This window comes from Frieseomelitta varia, unplaced genomic scaffold, assembly GCF_011392965.1.
Source record: "Frieseomelitta varia isolate USP_RPSP 00005682 unplaced genomic scaffold, Fvar_1.2 scaffold_787, whole genome shotgun sequence".
Classification (NCBI taxonomy): Eukaryota; Metazoa; Arthropoda; class Insecta; order Hymenoptera; family Apidae; genus Frieseomelitta; species Frieseomelitta varia.
The window spans coordinates 631,004-654,888 of record NW_025110575.1 but is presented as its reverse complement, the minus strand read 5'-3'; the positions used below and the strand labels follow the sequence as shown (position 1 = coordinate 654,888).

General features: G+C 39.4%; 1 protein-coding gene across 6 annotated transcripts in view; it reads left to right on the top strand.

Moving 5' to 3' along the window:
* LOC122535915 (protein eva-1) overlaps positions 1-23,885 on the top strand; it is a 332,052-nt gene that overhangs the window by 106,052 nt on the left and 202,115 nt on the right. For all 6 annotated transcript variants that reach the window (XM_043667835.1, XM_043667831.1, XM_043667833.1 and 3 more), the window contains one exon: positions 17,988-18,367. In XM_043667835.1, the coding sequence (XP_043523770.1) occupies positions 18,265-18,367 (103 nt within the window). In that variant the 5' untranslated portion in view covers positions 17,988-18,264. The remainder of the gene's footprint in view (positions 1-17,987; positions 18,368-23,885) is intronic.

The window sequence follows — 23,885 nt, the reverse complement described above, 5'->3', positions numbered from 1 at the left end:
GAAATGTAAATTCAAAGCAGACCAAACTATTCAGAAGCACACGAGTTCTTCTCAAGAATAGGAAAGTGAACATGTCATTAGATGGAAATATATGTCATCGCACAATTTCGTAACTTTGTATCTCGTTTTTAATGGGGATATCCTCGAAGAACCAGGTGGAACGTGTATTTGTATAAAATACGGGCTATTCAGACGAAATCATCGTATTTCGTTATCGATTCACCCATACCGGCGTACCTGGCGAGTTTTTCTCGAGCTTTCTTTGCCTTCGGCTTCGATAAACTCGTTAAACTCAAAACATCTACAACTCTTGTGGATCGCCGACAAGCATTCATACAAGCCTTTTTTAAAATCTACCGTATACTGAATTCAGATTTATTCGAGATTGTTTGACCGATACGAAATTGATTTCAAAAAGATGAAAGCTGTTCGAAACATGCACAGCGAGATCGTGCTAGAAAATTTTCGAAAAATAAATGACAAGTGTTACGAGTGGAAGCGATGCAAATTTCAAACCAATGCGACCAAAGACGCTAAAATTCACCTTGAATTTTTCATTCGAAACACGTGTCGTGTTGTCAGAATTTACATTCCTCTCCATGAAACGAGGAAAAAGGTAAAGAAAAAAAAAGAAAAAAAGAAGGAAGATTCGTGTCATCCTTCCTGTTCTCTATTCTTCTCGGCGATCAGATATTCGGAAAAAGAAAGGAAGAAAAAAAAAAAAAAACAGAAAATAACGTTCGCCGTAACTTCATCGCCCCAAAGTCACACGCGCCAGTCAGCATTAATAACGCGACACCAGCAGTACCGATTCATGCATATCGATACGAGGGATCGATAAATATTTATATGTCGTGGCACGCGAAATATCGATATCGTCCGCGATTCGATGCATTCCACGTTGCAGGAACCTCTCCAATCAGCGAGTTTCCTCCGCGAGATTTTCCCAAAACGGTCCCCGCCGTTTTCGCGATTCGCTGCTCTCCTCCTCTCTAATTGTTCCGCTTTTCCTTTTCGACCGTTCGTGTCGAAAGCTTGTTCGAATTTTCCCCTCGAAATTTCCCCCCGATTCGTCGAAATAATCGGGGCTCTTCGTTTTCACCGTGCACCGATCGCAATTTGCTCCTCTTCCACTCCGATCGACGACGATTTCACATCGACACAGCTTCGTACTTAATCGTGTTCTTGGCGTTGATTGAACAACAGCCCGATAAGAGGCGACAGTGGACCGTTTATGTAGAAGCGAGCAGCGGATTCAGACAGCCTCTTAACGACCGTTTGTGTCGTTTAATGAACGTTGGTGTCCGAGCTTGCTCAAGATGCACCCCCCCAAGAGAGAAAGAGAGAGAGAGAGAGAGAGAGAGAGNAGAGAGAGAGAGAGAGAGAGAGAGAGAGAGAGAGAGAGAGAGAGAGAAGGAATAACGAAGGTACACGTGTAGCGACATTTTAGGGAACAGCCTTAACATCGCAGACGATGTACACTTGGAATGTCGTTGCAACGTCGTGGGATGAGAATTGAAGGGATTCGGTCGATGAAAGCTGGGAGAAGGTTATCAAGAAGAGACGAGTGTTCTCGCGTCACCAGGGACGAGAACTCGGAGAAGATGGAAGAAGACGGAGCGATGTTAATCCTTCAATCAGAATTTCGTCTATTTGCGTACACGCGGGAGAAGGTTGTCAGTTGATTGCAGCTGTTTGCCCTAAATTCATGTTGGGTATTTTTTTCAAACGACACGTTCGATGTGAAAACGAAACGATTACATTACACTACGAAGAATATCGGCAGTACGATAAAATTTATATTAAAGGAAGACACAAAGGATCCTCGGATCATTTAGAAACTACAAGATTCTTAGATCCCACACCCAGACCTACTAGCTTCAACGACCAAAGCGGAAAGAGAAGAATGGAACAGAATTTGGACTACGACAAATAGAACCAAAATACACGACATAGCACACCATTTCTATCAAAAAATACCAAACAACAATATAAGCAGAAAAAAAAGATAGCTATGACTAGACTTCGAAGCAGACACTCCAAGATCACACACGAATACTTCCTAAGCAAAACAGAACCACCTTTCTGCAACACCTGCAACCTGCAAATCACTATCCAGCACCTGCTACATGAATGCAGAAAGCACCAAAACATAAGAAGTAAATACGGATTGAACCAAAATACCGCTCTAATCTACCAGAAACAACAAAAAAAACGTTATCAACTACCTAAAGGAGACCCAATTACTAGACCAGTTATAAAGAGACAATTTCAACACGTCGCTAAAGACCTCGTAATTGATGCGACGCTAAACCCCCGTTTAAAAAAAAAAAAAGATTCTTAAAAGGAATAACGATGCTACCTAGAAGACTCTATAAATGACACTCGAAGGTGAAGACGGAAGTCAATTCAATTCTATGGCGAGCTATCGAACGAATTGGACGAACTTGCCGCTCTGAATGGTACAAGTGTATAATTGTATAAATTGTGTAATTATATATATATATATATATATACACTCTTTACATATAATAATAGCGTTTCCATGTAATAACTTTTTTGTAAATAATATTTCTCGAATCGCGAAATAAAAGCAAATCACTTTCTCAAAATTCTCGTCATCTCAAACGTTACCAAACATTATCGCGTGTCGGTTCAAGATTGTTTGCCTCCGTTGTAACCAGAAGTGGTCAAGAGCGCGAACGTTGAAAGAGAGAAACGAGACTCGCGAGGGAACGAGAGAAAAAGGTACTCTCTAAATGAAAGAATCGCGCGCTTTTCCCTTCGTTTCCTTCCCTGCGTTTCCTTTCGCCGGGAATCGACGCTGGGACAAAGGTGCACGACGAAGAGAAAGGAGCCAGAAACGAAGCAAAAGGGAAAGAAAAAACGAAGCAGACGGAGACGCGAAGCGAGAAAGGAGCCACACTGAGAAACAGAGTGAAACGAAGGAGCTGTCTCGGGGAAACACCGAAGAAAGAGAGAGGATGGCTGGAATTTTGGACGGAACGGGAGGGTCCATCGCGAGTGAAACGAGCCAAGGGAAATAGTTTGCTTTGATAGAGACGTAGACAAGGGTAAACGCTCGCTAGCCAGGGCGAGCGGTGAACGCTGCTGGAAACAGTTGTCACTCCGTGATTAGGAGTTCAATAGCCCAGAAGTGCAATTACCACGGGACACGCTCCCGTGTCTATGTGTGTATATGCACGTATGTACGAGTACGTGTGACACGCGCATACATACGTATGCACATATGTATTCCTTCGTTGTGCTTGCATGTACGTAGACCGAGGTAACGAAGAGAATGACAGAGAGGGAGAGAAAGAGAGAGAGAGAGAGAGAGGGAGGGAGAGAGAAGGGACGATCAGAGAAGTTCGATGCAATCCTCGAAGCGAGATCTCAATATTCGTGAAGTCGCGCGGCACGCGCATACTTGCGCGGCAGGGGAGGAGGCGGGCTGGTTGGAAGCAAGTGGACCGATAGTCAGGCAAAGATGACTGTCGCGTCGAGGAACAGGGATTCCAGCGAGTAACTAGTCGCATCTTGGCGCTGCTATTATACTCGAAAAGCCAGAATCCGTCCGGGCAAGTGCCGCTCCATTTATTGGCCTGAGCTACTGGCACAGAACTTTGGAACCGCGCTGGGATAAGACCGATAATTGGCTCGAGATGGATTCCGATTTCGCAGATTCCCGATCGTGACCTGTTTGTTAACGAACAACTCGCAGCCACGGTTGTCGTCTCGGGTCCGTTTCTGGAACGAGTTTTTCGGGAACGAGGTCTCCAACGGGCACCGAGTACCTTTTCGTAAAGTAAATCTGGCAAAATGAAGCGTGAAACGTGGGAAATTTGATTTTTACAGTGGCGGCACGGCGAAAGTTTGGGAGATTCGTTTATTGAATTTTCGGGCTACGGGAGATTTCACTTGGAGGAGCTTTATTTTCGCTCGCAGTTCGTGCGCAATTCGTACACGTAGTATATCGAGAGTATGAATTATGGAAAAGAAAGTGCCACGGGCACAAAATAATTTGTGAATTGCTCGCGAAAGAATACGAACATTCGTGGAAGATTTATGTGTGTCGTATAGAATGTTTTGTACGACGTGATCACATTAACGATTCATAAGAATCTTGAAAACAATTTGGATAATTGATTGTAAAAATGCTATGTATTATTTCCGAATTTTTTCCAAACTTTTGATAAAATTCAAATCTTATCTGAAGAAGAATGTGACTGTACGCGAACGTTGCACAGAATTTTTTCAAACTTTATCAGCACAATCGCGACGACCATCTCATACCAGCGGATTTTCAAGACACGAGTAATACATTCGCAGTGTCCACAAATATTGGAAACTACTAGCAGAGTTTCAAGACACGAGTAATACATTCACAGTGTCCACAAATATTCAACCACTCTCGCGAGCTCGTCTATATCGAAAAGATCGTCAATTTCGTTGCAAGTTCGTCTCGACGTTCCGCTGGAAGCTAACAAATCATCCTGTTCGTCGAACTTCGACCACAATGAACCGGGTCGCGACTCTTTCGCCGAGATTTCGTAACCGAGAGTCTCTTCCTCGTGACTTATCTCCAACGTTGGATCCAACAGCGGCGGCGCTTTCGGAATTCTCGATTCGTCGACAAAGCGGCCGGATCTACAATAAGAAACCGGAAGGAAATTTCTCTCTCTCCTCCCGTCCGGTTCCCTTCGCCTCTTTCTTCCCATACCGACACACCACCGCGCGTCACGTAAAATTTATCCAAGGGAAGTATCCAATTGAAATTGGATCCTCCTTTTGCGGAAATACAACGGCCGCCTCTCTATGAGGACTAATATCGGTGCCTCACAAACGCGGATATTGCTTGGGAAATGTCTAAGTTCCTGTGCCAAAAGGACGCGCCCGCTGGAACATAAGTGGCGTAATTCACTCGGGTTAGAGTGTTTGCTTACGTCGGATACTTGTGCGAATTTACGTACACTTTAGGCCCTGGGTCCACATAATTTCTTAATTCGCGTAATAAATGGTGAGAATCAAAATGAATTGCGTGTCGTGTCTGAGGATAATGATGCAAAAGAGAGAAATTTAAGATAGATGAATAAATAAAATATTGTGTAGAATTAATGTTGAGTAGATTACGTTATTAGAGAAGGAAACGTTGCCAATAAAGAGAGAAATTAAGACAGAAGGATAAATAAAATATTGTGGGGAATTAATTTTGAGTAGATTATAATTTTCGCTTGGTTATTGGAGAGAAATGCTGAATTGCCAAAGAAATGAGAGAAAGAATCGGCACGTTTGGAAATTCGATTGATTCAGTTGATTCGCGATAAAGTTAATTTAAACAGACGTGTGAATTAAAATGTATCCTTTAAGTGAGATTACGCGTTCAAGTTGCGCAAATTCGACAGCATCAAAGTGTTAAAATAAAAAATCATCAAAGTTCAAATTTCCAAAATTTTAACTGAATCGTCACTGTAATTTTCCATCGTTTCTATCTCTGAAGACGAGAGAGATCAGCTCCTTTTTGTTTGTATTTCACTACTGTTCTTCAACAAAGAAAGCAAAAATTTTAACAGATCACTCCAGTTTAATTATATTTCACCTGAATTTTAAATATCTTTCTTATTACTTCTTGTACTTTACTCAACAGTCTCTAATTGTCACCGATAGTCTCCAGATTGTCGAAGGTACAAATGAACGAAAGCAATTTTTTATACTTTGTAACATCGAGAGTTTGAGAAACGGTAGAAACGAGTAGAACACCGAGTCGAAAGTTGAGCAGTATCTTGTTAAAGTTCTGATGTTACCACTCGTTGAAGGACAGTTGCAGCTGCGCGAGGATCATTCGAAACTGTCTTATTTCACTTGGAACTACTTGTCGTAAATGTTCTTACAGAGATTAGCCAGGGAAATGGGGCAAACTTTCGCTGTTATTTCCTCGCTGGTGCATGAGTAATTCTGTTCGAAAGCGGATTGATACGCGATAAAGATTAGAGTTGGAGTTTCCACCCGGTTCGACAGTGACTTTGAAGTGTTTATTCGAGAACGTACGTCGAACATAATGTTGTCTTTAATTCTAATCGTTATTCTTGCCCGATAAGTGTTTGCATTACTTTCACAACTCCTTGCAGAGATATTTTCCGATTAGATTAGATTAGAATAGGTATTTTCTGTTTCTAACAATTGGGAAAGAAATTGGTGGAATAATTAGTCGACATTCGTCAAATCGTAAACTCATTTCAAGAACTGCACAGTGGACACTTTAATAATTACTAGACTGTGGATCTTTCTGTAAATTCGACAATATAGCTGAATTCTGAAAGAATCTCGATAAAAATTTGTAAATTTATTGCACACATTCTGCGGAAAATTTTGTATGAATGCATACTCGGAAATTTTCTACAAATGCATAAAAATCTCTATTGTTACTAACCACGAATTTTCTATTTCTCTTTAGAACTTCTCAATTAAATAGGAACGTATTCTACCTCTGTATTTGTTTCAAAGTACCCGAACTTGTGTGAACCGACCCTTTAAGACAAAGTGGACAGTGCCAGTACGAATCAAGTTCCGAATCGAGTTGGAGGATTGAAGGAAAAAAAAAAAATTCGATACGAGTTCAATTTGAAGTTTAATCGTCGTGACGAAACTGTTTTAAATCGAACTTCTTCCTGCTTCGGATTCCCTCTGAAGAATAACCCGAGAGATCTCGTTGAAGCTCGCCGAATGATTTAAGTGAAAGGGCGCCGGGTTCGTAGCTCGATGCGCAATACTTTAAAATCAGGAAGAAAATCCCCCTCCGGTTCGAGGTCGAATTTGTCGCTTGTCGCTTGATCGAACGAGACAAGGAAGGCGTGTCCGATTCTCAATTAGATCTCCGCTTCACGATCACCGACTTCATTAAATTGTCTAATTTCACGAACGATGGGAGGTGAAGAGGGAGGAGCGAGCCATCTGAAGAAACAAGGAGAAATCGAAACAGCTGCGGTGAGTTCCCTTGACGGCTGAAGTCCAATCGCGAGACAGTCGATTGACGCTCGATTCGAATTGGCGGTGAAATCGAATATTCAGGTTGTCGTGATTGATTACGAATCATGCCTCCCTCCGCTTTCGTCTGTTTTCCATCTTTTCTACGTCGTCCTTGGTGTTTCTACCGTTTCTTTTGTCGTACGGTCCAGTTGTATTCACGAGGAAAGTAGATGTCATTTGTTTTATAACACGACGAGATGATATCAAGATGAATGAATTATTTCTGAATTAAAGGCACTACCAATAACGAGTAGAATATTCCTTTCAACAAGCCCTGTTATTGAAATCTTCGATTCAGAAGCTGACAGTTTTAGCGTTGATACTAATGACGATTCTTCGATCGTAATATGAATCGCAAGCTTTTCATGCTTCAAAGAAAATAAAAAGAAAAAGAAGAAGAAGAAGAACAAACTTTACGAAACATTTTCTGGAACTTTCTAACTCCAGAGATAAACCAGAATATTAATCAAAATATCGACTCGTAAAACTTTAGTTAACCAACGATCGGAGGTGTGACGCAACAGCTTCGACAACAATGAAGTATCCGTCGAATCTCTCGTTCGTTGCCACGAGAGAAGGAATCGTCCCTGTCGCAAAGAGGATTACGCGCGCGTGAAATACGCGCGTGGCAACGGGGTTGTTACTCGCGAAACAAGAGCGCGTGCAAGCCGCCCTATACACTCGGGCTGATTCGCACTTGTGCCTGAAAAGCGTGTTTAGCCGGCAAAGGGACTTCCAGCCGAGAGAAAAAGGACTCTGATGACGGTGTCTGACGTTCAAATTGACATAATCCTGACTCGTAGCGCAAAGAGGATCCTCTAGGTCCTCCTACTCCCCACCTTCCTTCTTTTTTTCCACCTCCCCCGGGGGGTACTCGAGATTTTTTCATTCCGAGGATTGCCATGCGACACGTCTCTGGCCATTGACTCTCTCCCTTGACGTTTGACGAGCGTCACAGACGAGTGGAGGATTAGCTTCTGAAATTTAATCCACTCTCGAGGCTTTTTGCCGGGATTACCGCCGTTTTCGGCGCATCTGTCGCGCTCGCGAATGCCGCGGGCCCTCCAGGACGTCCTCGCGACGTTTTTTTACAATTTTCGTCGACGATCGATGGCTTCGTCTGTGTTTCTTAGATCGACGAATGTGCTGAAAAATGTATCAATTATTTCGAATATACATATACATAGTATTATATATAAATATTGAATGTTATAAATTATAATAATATTAAATATTATAATATAAATATTACCATATATATTTAAATATTAAATATATATACATATATAAATATTGAATATTATACGTAATACTTGTCTTCACGGTGAACATCAAATATTTGTCGCACGTGTCTCGCGAGTACGGACATTTATCTTCAAGGAGTTTCACGATTTCGTCGACGATCGCTGTCTTTGGCTGATCGTTTCTCCGAGATAAACTGCGATATGAAATCTGTAGATTATTTTGGATAGTTAAACAGTCATTCCCGGCGAAGGTTTATGGAAGCATGAAACGTCAATTGTCAAACGTCGAAGCGTGGGATTATGAATTCTCTTTCGCAGAGGACTTGGAAGCTACATGTTTTATTAAAACGAAATCTCCTCCTTAAAGCCCGCCTCTTAGAACCTTCAAAGAGAAAACTTAAGCCCCGCGATATTTTATTTTTCATCTCTCTCTCTCTCTTTCTCCCTCTCGCTGAAGACTAAATGTTAAAACCTAATAGCGCAGTTTAACTTTTCAAGTTTTTAAATCTCATCGTACGTCCCGTAAAAGTAATATAAAGATCTTCAAAGATCTCCTGCTGTTTCAGTACGACGGAGTAGATCTGCATCTGCTTTTCAATCTTCATTGCGTATAAACTACGAGGTAGAATAGCAAATAGTGCCGTTTTTAACAGAATAACGATTAATTAACTGTAGCTCACTATGTCAACTATACATTCATCGTGTCGAATATAAATTTCATCCTTGATGAAGTAAATACAAATCTGTCGACGATTTTTTTCTTTGTTGATATTACCTTTACAAGATCAGGACAAAATTTCAATATTTTCAGCAAATCATATTAAACTAATGCGTGAGTATTGGTCGGTTGTTATAATGCATTAAATGTGTAGCGTGGATTATTAATTATTAATTCATTAAATTTTTCTTGATCAATCTACGTCAGATCGAGTGTGCAAATTTTAGTTTCCCACTTCGTTCATTCTGTTCTGCCACATACAAACTGTTTTCCCTATTTTCCATTAACTTTAGCAACTACTATAAAGAAAACAATTTATATGCACACATGTATACTTGATACGAGTATTGTGGCCGCGATACTCTCAACGCAGTAGAGAGAGCAATGCAGTGGAGGGGATAGCAATCAGTAGAGTGGGGGCAAGGACCGCCAGCTGACCACTTCTGATCTATTATTAAATTTTGTTAATTTTAAAAAGAAAAGTCCAAAGATTCGATTCGATATTTATTTCGTCGTTATTGCTTGGATTTTAATGAAATTTAATAGGTTAATATACTGAAAATATATTTCGTAATTTAATAGATTACGATTTAATAGATTACGAAATTTCGTAATTTAAAAGATTCGAAATTTAATAGATTAATATACTGAAAATATATTTCGTAACTGGTGACTCACTTTGTGGATCACGCAAAGTCTCTTCTCTATATAAATTTACTATCGCACACAAACAGAGACAAGTTTGAAGATCGACGGCAAATTTAATTGATCTTTAAGTGCCCAAATAATAGAAGCAATAATTGCGATCTGACCGTCGTTCGAATTCGGTTTTTCGAAATAATCGCGGCTGACGCGCCGAAAGAGTGGCGTTCTCTCACAACGATGTCCCCGGGGCGCTGTTCAATTCTTCCCTCTAGCGGCTGGGGTTGAATATCACGCTTTTCTAGCCGCCTCTCCTTTGGAACTTGACGCCCGAGTCACGAAGCCATCTGTTACAGTTCGACGAAGTTTCACCCGCGGAAGATCGTATTTATTCGCGCAAAAGGGCGAGTGGACTCTCGTATTTTTCACGAACGGATAAAGGGCAGGGAAGCTTCGGGAAGTTCGAGTCGCTGGACCGAATTCCACCCCTCGAAAAGGGCATTCTGGTCGTAATTTTTCACGATCGTGGCGGTCGATTCCGTGTTAATTGAACGCCTCCTCGTCGAGCGCGGGAAGCTCGATGATTATGATTCTTTTACGTTTAACGAGAGAGTTTGGCGAGATTGCGCAGGAAACTACTTGGGGTTCGGATGACGTTCCTAGGGAGAGTGAAGTACCGGATGCTGGCTTTTTACGTAGACGCTGGATAATTCGTGAAACACGTAGAACGAAAGATCGCGTTACACGCGGTGAATTGAAATTCCGCTAAATTAATTAACGCTTTTGCTGATAGGACGCAGTCGAAGTATTCCGATACTTTGTAATTATTGGGAATTTGTGTCCGAAGATTAACAGCGGCATAGGCGTAATTGATATATTAATGTATCGGGATTATCATCGATGAAACCTTTAGATAAATTTGACATTATTTGGTTATTTGGTAAATTATATGTTTTTCATTTCTCACGTTGGTTGTTGGAAACTTTGTGCAAATTCACATTTTTGTGATAATAATTAGAGAAGAATTGAATCTAGATGGTTGCTTTAAATGTAAGAACGAGTACAGCACTTTGGTCCATTTGGCGGACACTTGTGCAATTACGCGGGAAATTTGAAATTTCAAAAATTCACAAGATCCACGTAATATGTAAAAATATATACAAAATACTCATTATGACGTCTGCAACAATTGTAATATTTAGTGGACAAGACAAATCCACCTTCGTGAAAGTATAAAATTGCGCCTTTAAATTTCCCAGAAATGCACACAACAGTCCAGTTATCAGTCTATCCGTTTTTCTGAAGCAAGATTTGAATTAAATATACTTATATATCAGTTCTTCTTTTAATGGTTTTAACGATGCGTCAATCATTTTTCAACAGTGCGTACTTCCGTTTCGATCGAACTTTTTTGCGGACGAGCGTGGAACTTTTTGTTCGCGCGAAAACAAATTCAGCTTCGACGTACTGTCAAGTAATTTCGTACCGCGGCGGAAATGATTTATTTAAATTGTTTCGCCGGCGTTCGCGGGGACTGAAAGTTGCGATTAAACCTCTCGAGCCTGCGATTAAAAGAATTTTTTCGCCCCAATGGGGCGAGATTTTGTTCACGTGTGAACACGCCGTTTTAAATCATACGAGCCAATGCCCTTGACGCAACTTCTACCGCGGCAGATTATCCAAAATTTACGAGAACGACCGGCCAGATAAATCGCGATTAATTGCTGCTCCGGCCATTATTCAAACAATTATACGTATTCGACGGTCAAAGTGTATAATTATTTGGCATCATTATTTGTTTGTGGAACTTTCAAACTAGCGTTCGGGGACTGAACTGTTTCGCGTCTTCGGATGTTTGCCGGAGACAAACAAGTTTCGCAGCACCGGCGGCAAATTTTCTTCGTTTATGCAAACGATATTTTCGCTGTATAATAAAACGTGTATTTTGCCTAGTCACAGGTAAAATATTCGAACAAATATCGTTCGTAACGAGATTACCGTTGCTTTTCTGTCGTGTTATTGTATTCTTGTAGAATATCCGCGTCGTATCTTGTCTCGAATATAATTGAAATAACAAGAATTGTTCGAGGTTCGTTGAAATACATAAAATGAAAATATGTGCGTTCGTTCGGGGATTAATTTCACATTAAAAAAAAATATGGAGTATTGTATTAATAAATGAAATAAAATCATCTCGTAGAATATAGTGTTACGTGTATTTGTCGAGAATATCATTAAATATATCCGTCGTGTTGCGTTAATCTCCAGTTTTACTTGTCAGAGAAAACAGACACGAGTATCGTGTTGCAACGTAATACAAAGAAAATTGGGAAATGTCAAAGACATGGGAGTTTGCGTTTGAAAACTCAAAGATCGACGTGACACGGTAATGCGAATAAGGGTCTCCGCTAATGTTGTCACGTCGTGTCACGTCACGCCTTCCAGGTGGCCTCAGTCGAGTGACCTGTCGGTGACAGCTTTCCTATCGCCTACCATCGACGCCTATAAGATCGAAATTTACCCCTGTAACGCGTCAATTCACCTCTTTCACCTGGAATTCGTTCTGCACGATTAACTTTGAACCTGCGATCCGAGAATTCGAAAGTAGAGCGCCTCGCCTATTTTTTCAATTTGGGTGAAAGTAGTTTATTCACTTATATCACGATATATCAGATAAATCTTTCTCAACATCGATCTCTTACATTTTTTCCATTATTTCTGATCTTTTTCGTCCAGCAACAAGTTCTTGAAATTCTTTTCACGCAAAGATGGATTAGAAATAGAAATTCCAAGAAATAGCGCTTCTCTTGCTTTTTGATCAGCGTGTTTTACGAAAATTTTGTCGGAGTTGTTTACTCCTACGTAGTACAATTTACGTAAATGTAATAATACGACTGATTGTAGCAGTTTTCCAATCGTCAAAACTGTATATTTAGACTTCTAAAGAAATAAATTTTCTTTGCGGAATTACGTTTGATAAAACTCCAAAGAATAGTTGATGTCAGATGTCAGAATTTCAAACACGATAAAAGTATTGTATGTATACAACGTGTGACTAATGGAAAATGCAGGTAGCGCTGGCGTAGTTGTGACATAAATTAATATCTGTATATATTGTAGAAGAAAAATACAACACCGTTCCGTGCTGGTTTTTTGCGCACGAACTTTTTCCTCTGCGTGAGTAAATAATAAAAATGAAAAATGCCCATTGACGAAACTTTTCACACGGTCATAAAATAACATCAGCCATTAGTTTTTGAATTACTAATTAAAAATTATTACGTACATCTTACTAAATTGATAGTTATATCTTCTCGGATTCATATTTTCAGAAGTTTAATCAAGAACATTGGTCGCGTGGAAAATTATTTCGCGTGTCAAGTTTCATAAAACAAAGGACAGTGTACTTTAAAGTTTTCTGCGAATTAAAAATTTTCCAGAAAATGTGTAAAAAAGTTTACAGGCTTATTGAAATAGAAATACTTGATTAATTGTAGATAATTTAACGCATCGACAATATTACTGAAAATAACGAAATAGAAATAAAATAGAAGCAGTAGTCACTAACGAGATTCGTAACACTGTTATCACATTGTAAAAACGAACAAAATTCGTCATTATTATCGCCAAACGTCGGGTAAACTATCTGCATGGTTCACAAGTTAATATCGTTTAACTTGCCACTTGTTTCGTTGGAGCTTCACTCTAACACGCTGGTATTCGCCAAATATTCAACAGAGAAAAGAGAAATCGTTTTCTCGGGACAAAAGTCGGTGCAGAAAGCACGAAGGTTGTTTCTCTTGTCGAAGATTAAGTTACTCTCCTGGTGAACGGGACAAATATTTGTCCAATTTATACCGAGGGAAAGGATACGATGCGGAAGAACTTTATTATTTTAGGGATGCGAAAAGCTGACGGACCAATTCACCAACGGTTAACATCTTTCTTTTTCTTTCCCTCGCCTGGAATATCTCTCTTTGAAGTTCCTCGCTCTTTCACCCTTTAAACTCGTGTTGCCTCGAGAATCGAGGCTGCGAGTCTATATAAATCGAAGGAAACGTTGATGCAAGCCTCTGTTGCTAAGTTTTCTACGAATAGAGAAGATCGATTAAAAGTGTCAGTGTCGTTAGGTTTATTCTTATTCGTGAAAAAAAAAAGAGATTTAAACTGCTAATATTTAGAATTTAGAGATGTGTAGATGCGCCTGGAAAGCAAATTGGCGACACATAATTGAGAGTTTGAGAAATTAAATATTCTACAAATTTTTCATATTTTAATCCGTCTTCGATATAGAGTGGCCAACTGAAGGAGAGTTTAAAATTGCAATATTTTAGATGTACATTATATCTAAAATTTATGAATAAATGATAATGATGCAGTAAATATAATTCTGTCATAGATAATTATAGATCATCGCGTGTCATTTGTCTTATAACTTCTCTCCTGTCTGTCATAGTGTTAAAAAATGAAATCACTCGAACAAAATTTGACAAATATGATTGTTTATTTAATTTATATCACTATTTCAACAATTCAACACCAGTCTAATCACATTTTTATCAATTCCTTACAAGTACACGATTAACGTTCAGTTTCTCCAAAAGAAAGAAAGAAAGAACTATTTCCTTTTTTTTAACACAAATTCTAGAGTAAAAAGCAGTGTTTATGACACAATCACTTCTCTCTATCTGCCAGTTCACGCAGTTGATCGATACGGGCCGTAGCTCTTCGTATGACACGAAGTCGATAGTCGTCGGCTGTACCGACGCAGAATGCAACTTTTGGAGTCCTGTAGCAGTAACATTTCGCATTAATAAACACGAGGTGAACGAGCATAAATACGGTCGACACGTCATTCAGTGGAAATTCGACCGACAGGACGCGAGGCGCATTAAAAAGCTATCGCGGGCGAACGTGCCCTCGGTGGCCGATCGAAAAAGCAACGTGTCACCCGTTCGCCATTTAAATTAATTATAATCCGTGATTCCCGGTTACGTCCGGCGTGCATTTATCGATACGACGTGCTCGACGGAGGACAATGCGCGTCGGCGGCTGGGTTGCCGTTTAATATGTTTAATGCACATCCGCCGGAATCTCGATAACTTTTAATCTCATTAGGGGCGAGGCTGTACGTCTCCTCGCAAGCACGTCATATTAACGCCTCGAGGGACGAGTTCTCCAAAACCGGTGAATTACTCGCGCTCTAAAAGCACGAGCGCGCCAGCAGGCTTGCGTTCCCGCTTCGACGAGAAACAAGATCTTGCTTCTTTTGTCCCGGTTTCTCTGTCGGTCGTCCACAAGCGTGACCGATTTTTCAACCGTTGTGGATGGCCGCGCTGGAAATCGAGACTCGAGTCTCATAGCGGGCTCGTGTCAATTGATCACGTTCATACGTCCATCGTTTATCAAGTTACATTTGAAATTTGTCTTGATCGCGAGGTGTTTTCGACTTTCTTTCGCGAACCATAACGAGTGACCGAATACCGTATACAATAATTTGTTTATTCGTTTTCTTTCTCTTTTGAACTCGTCGGTATGATATCACTGGATAGAAATTATTAAAACGTAATAAACTTATCATTTGTTTGCCTGGGTCACATTTAAATATACTTCGAACTGAGAAAATGTTGCAATTTGGGACAAAAAATTCTCGACGTGCGTAGCACGTCATTCCATGATGTTAAATATTTTATAATGTTGAATATATTAATACCTATTGTTGTAATGTAAAATTTGAAATTTGCATTCCGCGGAAATTTAATTTAATAAAACGCGCGAATAGAAATTGAAAGAAACTCGAGACAACAATTTGCTGTTTATCTTGGGGAACGATGAACTGGATGAAAGCTGAAATTTTTGAAAAGCGATCATTTTTACCATTATACTCTGACATTCGTGGGTAATGATGTTTATTCGGATGATGAAATTGAAAATTTGCACTTCGTAAAAATTTAATAATTTAATTTCAGGACCGAATAAAAATTGTGAGAAGCTCTGTTCAAATCAGCAACATTTGCAACAATAGCAATTATGATTTATCTTACGAAGGAACGAAAACGACGGGAGCTGAAATTTTTATTGATATTCACAGGAAACGATACACTCTGGATAATTGTGAATGATTTTCCGAAATTCAGAAATTCGCCTAAACATTCGTAGTTTACTTGAGGGTGAAAAATATTTCTCACTTTTTTTTCTTTTTCATTTGAAGATCGAAGCAAGTGATCAATTATTCGTTCCGTTTATTTATAAATTTCGAAAACGACAACGAAGTGACGGACAACGTCACGATTCGCTCGTTAGTGCGAATTATCGCTCGCGCGAATTCCGGAAATAAAAAGGGAACGTTTCGGTGGAAGAATTCAGCGGTAACCGAGCGGAACGAACGCCTTGCATCGACGTTTCTATTATTTCGTTGGAAATCCCGGGTATTCGTGGCGTTCGAGCAATGAAAATGGACGTGTGGAATTCTCGCGGTACGTAATCGACGGCACAAACCGTCCCCCGACAGGGAAGCAACGTCATTTTCGGACGTCGTGTGCTTTCCGCGACCAGTCCGCGCATAATTATCGCCAGAAATTTCTACCGTTGTCGTGTCTTGTGGTTTGAGAAGGGAATGATCTCTGAACGAGTGTTTCAACATCGATCGAACTGAGAATTATTCACTAAGCGGGTACATATCGATGCAATTTGTGATCTGTGATTCGAAATTTCGAACTCGGAAAGCAGAAGACAAAAATTGTACACCAAGGTATTCGTTAATATTTGTTTATCGACCCACGTTTCAGAAAGTGTGAAAGGAGGAAACGTTCGTAGCGCTATGGCGAATTTGGTCTTTGATCAATGGACTTGCAATTACAATTAGAACTATTATACGATATGATCCCCTGCAATTGCAAGACAGAAAAGGAATTTACAGAAACTTGCGCGTTACACAGAATCTCCATGTTGGATAAAAACACCGTGCAAGATCAATAACATGCAAATCGAGACTTCCGGCGCGGCGTCACAGGGAGAACGCACGGTGAAAATTCCCACAGAATCGAATTACAAATTGGGACAACGCACAGCCATCGCGCGTCGTAATCCTATTACCGAAGTTCACCCATTAAACCCTTTCGTTACCCAAAATGTTCGAAAGAGTGTTGAAAAACAGGGACGCGTTAAGCATAATTATCACGGATACCGGATGCGAGAATAACGTGGCGCGCGAAACCAATGGTGGAGAGACTTTGACGCGGTCTTGTTAATCTTTATTCTGTTATACAATAAAATTCATGTTAAAGGGAAAACATAAAACAGACAGGATCCTCGGATCTTCTAGAACCCGCAAAATAGCTAAAATCTTGATCAAGATAAATTACTGATTTAAATTATGACGATATTTTCGTTGTGAAATAAATACTAGAAAGAATTACTGAATTGTAAGAAAGAATAACTGAAAAATTGTCGATCTTCGAACTCCTGTAATTTCGTCTCTACAAAATTCCTTTTAAACTGTGAAATCTATATTTTAATTATCCATATTTTAATTATGGCTTTTCCCTATGACGTTTGTACATCATAGAGCGTATATATTTTGAAACGTGCCTGAAACATGTACCAGGTTGAATCGGAACTGTTTGTTTCGTGACATCGAAATTATTGAAGAAACTGGTTTAGCTGGAACAATTTTCACCTACGTAGATATTTAGAAGCTTTGGAATTTAAATTTTTCATGTGTATCTCGTTTTATGTACATGTTACACATTCATAAATTTTCATTGTCGCTGAAATCTTCGTTGCATACGTGCTGACGCAAGGATACGGTCGAATCGAAATTATTTGCTCGATGTCGAGTAAAAATTTATACTGAGAATCAAAGCGTATGTTCTCGTGAATTTCTGATCCCGTGAAAATTCTCTCGCGGTTAATCATACAACATATTCAATAGAAATTATCCAACACGTGTTCCAGTTTGGGATAGTTTAGTAATAGATAACGGTGTCCCGTGTTTTCGCAACGATTCGTACAATTTCCAAATTATAATTGATTTGATTTGGAATTTCTGACGAAAGGCGTGACGCAATTGAATATTCCGAGCAACGACACGCAAATAAGATATAACTTCACAATATAATGCAATGTTGCAGTAATAGTCTTGTTAAGAGAGAAAAGAATTAAAAATTTGGCACAAAGTCAACAATTATAAACAATGAGCAAGAATACATCACTAATTATCAATCGTAGTTACATCGTTATGCTTGCCAATGTTCACTAGTTAGTTCTCAACTAGCTGTTAAAATTAAAAGAAAAATCACCATTACATTTCTCTACCAGCCACATTCCGTAACAAAAAGCCATTTTCTCTTTTGCAGTGCGCGTCGTCGTGTGAATCGACTCCGCTTCAATCCAGCGACCCGGAACGGGTGGCGCGAAATTCACGTGGAAAAGGAAGGGGTGAGACAGGGGTTTGACAGGCGCGGAGAGGCAAACGAGAAGAAAAGAAAACGAATGGGGAAAATATTAACCCGGCCAAGACGAAAGTCAGTGTCTCCTTGGCTGATTTGACATTTCCGTGTGCGCGCGCGCGTGTTCCGTGCCGGCGAGATCCGTGTTTTCATCGCTTCGAAACGGAAGCCCGGAAGAAGAGAAATGGGAATATTGGGAAAATTGCTTTCGTCGGTGTCCCTGGTGTCCATCTGGTGTCTGCTGATCGTCGAGCCCGGCAAGGTTCAGAGGGAGCAGGATCATCTGGGTGAGTCATTCTTTTCTTATTTATTTCTGCCGAACGTGTATTAAACAATTAGTGATACGATGATCCGCGTTCTTGTATTATCTTAATTAAAGGCAGTCGTAGTTCAAAACTACATGATTTTCAGCTCGAGACTTTTTAGCTTGGAAATAGTCTTTTATTTCAAGAAATATTCTCGAATATGAGTTTTGTATCAGAGATTGAAGCGCGTTCCTGTTTATCTCCATTGTACAAGCAAATAATTATGATCAATTCGTTCTCTTTTTACAAGAAAGCGAAATTCTGATTATCGAGGATCAATCGTAACTATTTGTTCCAATTAAAAATCTAACGATTAATAATCTTTTGGTAATGATCGTTTGTAATGACGTGTGTTGACGAAGTACAACTGGGATGGTTAATTGTAAATTAATCGAAACGTGAAGTTGCTATTAATTGTTATTCATTTCAAAGAAACATCCGCAATTTGAGAAATGAAGGAATGTTATTTATACAAATTGAAGATTGTTCGAAGATTGTCCTCTTCTAAAGAACGAGTCTTCAGTTGAAAGTGATGGTATTGACAATGGAGAGTTTCATCCATTATTCGATCAAACATTCGCATACAGCAAAAGTCGGCTAACTGGCGGCCTGCAAACCCTTGTCCCTACTTTCCTGATCTCTAGAACTATCCCCTCCACTGCATGGATCTCTCTACATGCAATGGAAGGGTTAGCAATCAAGAGAGTGGGGCGAAAAGGCCGCCAGTTAGCCAGCTCTGGGGTGTAGAGATTGGAACAATTCATTATTTAAAATTTCGTGGAACATATATAATAGTTTTACATTGTATGTTGTATACTACCACATTATATCGTACTTTGTGTAGACCAAAGTTTTACATTTATTTAAATTTAAATTCATTTTCTCGCAGTCTGCATAGTCGTTTGATTCGAGTTAGAAAATATTACATCTTACTCTCGAGAAGTTTATTTTCTTAGAGTGGTATATATTATGAATTTCACTCTCGCGATACACGAGGCGACTAAGCAAATGTAAATTTGGATCCTGGATTTATCGCTTCTGTACGTTCGGCAGATTTATCGCGCTTTTGCTTGGCAGTTCGTCCTTGAATAGATTTATGGCTTCAGACCGAATTTATGAACATTCTTTCACGACAAGTTCACGGTAGAATAGGCGTGTTTCTCTGTTTTCTACGTTTCTACTGATATCTACGACGAAATCGAATTAAAAATCTGCTCGACTCGTTAATGAACGTCGTTCGTCGCGAAGTTTCAACGAGAGAGTTAAAAAAAAAGGAACAAGACAAAGGCTACATTTGCGATTTAAATTCGAGGACTTCGTTCCTCGTCGCGATTCATCAATGCGCTAATACACGATTCGGTAGACGCTGATTGAATTGCGCAATTATGTCGCCGGATAATTTATGCGCGCGTATGCTCGCGTTGGTGTATTCCCTTTTTGTGTTACATTCGTCGATCGCTCGTTGATCACGATTCGACCGCGAAGGTTTATGCAAACTTGCATTTCTGTGGACAACGGCGAAGAAATCGAAAGAAAAGTCAAAATTTTAATAGTGTTTGTTAATATTATAATTTACTTTCTTTTGGCTATATATACTTTTATTACGTATATATTTCATATATCAAGATCAAAAGAAATGTCAAAATTTTAATATCGTACAATAAGTGTATTTGTTAATATTGTAATTTACTTTCTTTTATATACTTTTATCACGTATATATTTCATATATCAAGATCAAAAGAAAAGTCAAAATTTTAACATCGTATATGTGTATTCGTTAATATTATAATTTACTTTCTTTTGGCTACGATGTATAGTTCCGTCATACACACATATTTCATGTACCTTAAATTTTCATATTCCGTTACACATATTTCTTATATATCTCTGCATTGACTCATAAAGTTTTAGAGAAAGAAACATTTCCGAGAGAACCGAGCAAAAATGAAAAAATAAAGAAAAGAAAAGAAGAAGGATTTCTTTCGCGAAATCGCGCTAGCAGGCCCGCGAAGAGATTGTTACGGAATCTTCGTTCCTCTTTCGGCTGTGTCCCCTTTCTCTCAACTCTTGATCCTTCTTTTTCTCGTGACATTAATATCGCGAGGCCGTGGGTACAGCTGTCCGCTAGAGCTTTGTTGGCGTTCCGTTGCGAAGTTATTCCTCTATTTCTGCCAGCTGCTATTCTCGAACCAAGCTTCCCTCGAATCGTTTATCTCGCGTTCGTTCGTTCGTTCGTTCGGTCGCGGGGCTCTGCTTTTTCCTCTATCGCACCTGTGTCCCTTAACGAAATTCGACTTTTGCCACGCGAGTTCGACGCGTAACACTCAAGGAGAGATCAAATTTATGGTTGGGTGAATTTTCAAAGTTTTTCGAAAGAAAAGGATTACTTTACTTGGGGGATCTGAACGGAACGATCGAACAGGCCGACAGGGATGGAGATGATAAATGAGTTACTAGAGGCTAGTAATAAAACGTACAGCCTGATTTATCGATTTCCAATGTACTGTTTCTTATCAAAGGCACATTATGTCCACGTATTTATTTCCTTCGTTGGAATCTAATTCTTACAGGTTGCAAACTTTTCAAATGTGATTAATGAAATAGCGGAAGAATGAACAACTGGAAGCTTGGAAGCTCAACGACTTGTGGATACGAATGAAAGCAGTATCGATTAAAAAGAAAAGATTCTGAAATTTGATAGTGGATCGAGAACGTTTCTCTAAATATAATGTACATACTTCGAACGTGGAACTCGAGATGTCTTTTCTTTTGTAATTTCAAACAAAAACCCCTCAAGTTGAAAACAGACGTGCTTCGTAAAATAACGCGACCTACGTCATAATATCGATGGTGTTTCGATAACACCGCGCAATAGGGGATTTGTTATATAAACGCGAAATTGTTTTCTCAATGTGGTGTGCATTGTGTTTCTTTAAAGCGAACCGTTTCCACTATTTCACATCGGGGTAACGTGCGCGAGTGCAACTGTTGGAGGTTCACGCGTGCCAGAAGCGCGGACGTTTCTGCAAGAAATATTCTTGCAAATGTGCGGGCCATAAAGAATGATTTATCATCGGGAACGCGAGAAGTGGCTGCTTTTTACACGCTTGTACACCGTCAGTTATTTCGAGGATTATTATACGGAAATGTTAACGGAAACATCGCCGTGTTTGTGCAACACCTTGTGTCAACCCCGATGAGACTCGAGCCGGGTGGAAGAAAGAAAAGAAAAGAAAAGAAAAAAAAAAAAAGATAGAAAGAAATTTTTTTCCGTTTAATGCAAATACGCGACGCGTTTATTTTTACTTGAATCTTCTTAATTAACGCTACACGCTCCGTACGTGACAGAAATAGAGGAATATTTGCTTGGAAATAGTTGCTCCCGATTCGAGGTTAAATCGATATTTCCTATTTACGGTAGCGGTAGTGCAAAGAATTTGTATATATTTAGATCTGCGACGTCGAAAGGATTAAAATAATGGTCGGTCAATTGTAAGTTTAACGGCTTGGTAGGTGCGTTGAACTTATCGGAGTCGTGCGAAATTGGAAATGAATTGTCTCGTTATCACATTCGTCCGATACGATTAGGAAGGTTCGTGTGAGTGAGCATAAGTCTCTTAACGCGAGAGAAGTTTCATAAACTTTTTCACTCTGCTCTTCATATTTCTACACTCGGTACACATTTCCTTTCCTTTATTAAATCCCCTCCTCTCTCTTCTGTATTAAATAATATTTTCACGGGAAAGAGTTCATATCAGAGAATAAATCAGGAGATAAAAAAATTCTTCAGGGAAAGATAGTCTGTTATTGTTAATTTAATTGTTAATTTAATTTCACGATAAGGCATTAAATTCGCAGAAGTTCTCAAATTTTAAACACTGAAACTGACTCGTTTCGATGATTAAAACAATTTACTATTTTTCGTGGAGGTTGTATTATACTTTCTGTAGACTTTGAACGATGTCTGTGAAATGCACGGGTCTTCTTTATATTTCAAGTAACTGATCATCTGTTTTTAATTTCAAGCGAAAATTTCCCAACATAAATCTCGAAACTCCCACTCGAATTTCAACTCGTCGAACGAAAATTTCGATACGGTGATCGAAGTAGGGTCGGGGCATTCTCTTAAGATCCAACTTCGTGAGCAGCTCGATCGAGCAAAGATTTCATTTGAAAAGCGACATAAATTCACGATTGCCCACGCGCAATAATGCCCGTAACAGGGAATATCGAGCGTTGCGTATCCTTCTTCGATCTCTGACGTCGATTTCGATCAGCATTCCGTACGATGGGAGCGAATTTATCGTTGAAGCATGGACCAACATCCGCCAAAGGAAAACAGAGAAACGTGTGCTTGGTCCTTTTTTTTTTTTTTATCATCGATGCTCTCTGGGAAAAATGATTAACAATCGGACAGGGAACAGTGGTTTACAGGCGGTCCTCTATTTCCAGTCGGTGAACATCTCGAAAAAAAATCGCAGATCGTTGCTTTGATCGGGGAGTGGATATCGCGGCGTGCGACGCTGATACGTTTGCTGGCCGTGCCACGTGAAAGCAGCGATTGCCCTCGATGGTGTATTTTAAAAAGTCTGCCGTTTCTGTCGTACCGATTGTGATCGATATCGTATTTTATTTACGTTCTCGTTCTGCGGCCCTTCATTTCGAGTGGATCGTCGTCGCGGTTCCAGAAATCGATCGGTGATCGGTATCAAATGGGAGAACAAATAGAGAGATGATTGTTAGATGGTTAAAAATTAATGGAATGCTTCATTTGATGTAACCAACGAGTAAACTGTGATGTAATTTGATTTAGAGTTCTTTTCATTCGGGGTAGTAGTTTCATTTAGACACATATAATTCTTCAATTATTCAAAGAGTGAATACATTTGACATAGAGGAAGCCTGAAATTACACTGATCTAAACAAGCTTACAATGAACGTGACATCCATGAAAGGAGAAGATTCGAAAGTTTAAATTTTCATTTAAAGAAATGCAAAAAATAACTCATTCTCGAATTGTCTCCGTAGAAAATGAAATTTCTCCCGACGTTGGGAACTATGGGTATTTGTCAGTAACAGAGATCTAGGTATATTTGTCAAATTTCAAATATTAAAATAGAAAAACATTAAAAATATTAAATATTTAAAATAGAATAAGGATTTTGTATGTTTCATGGATTTTGAAATTTTCTTGTTCAATTCGTTGATCAATCGCAGCTGTTGATTGATTCTGGGACAATTTGTTAGCAACTTTGATACTTTGACGAAAGTAAATGTAATATTTGTAGATTTTCGTGACTGATCGTATCACATTGTACTCGAGAGGAGTTTCGCAATTATTTATTACAAGAATGAGATACTTCAAAGAAGACGATCAAGATGAAAATTTCATTGTTGCGGATGTATGATCGATCGAATCGCAATCGATTCGTCTTTACTGACAATCAGTGACAGGATACACGAGTTTTCGTTATGCGCAGCACGCGGCGAACACAACGA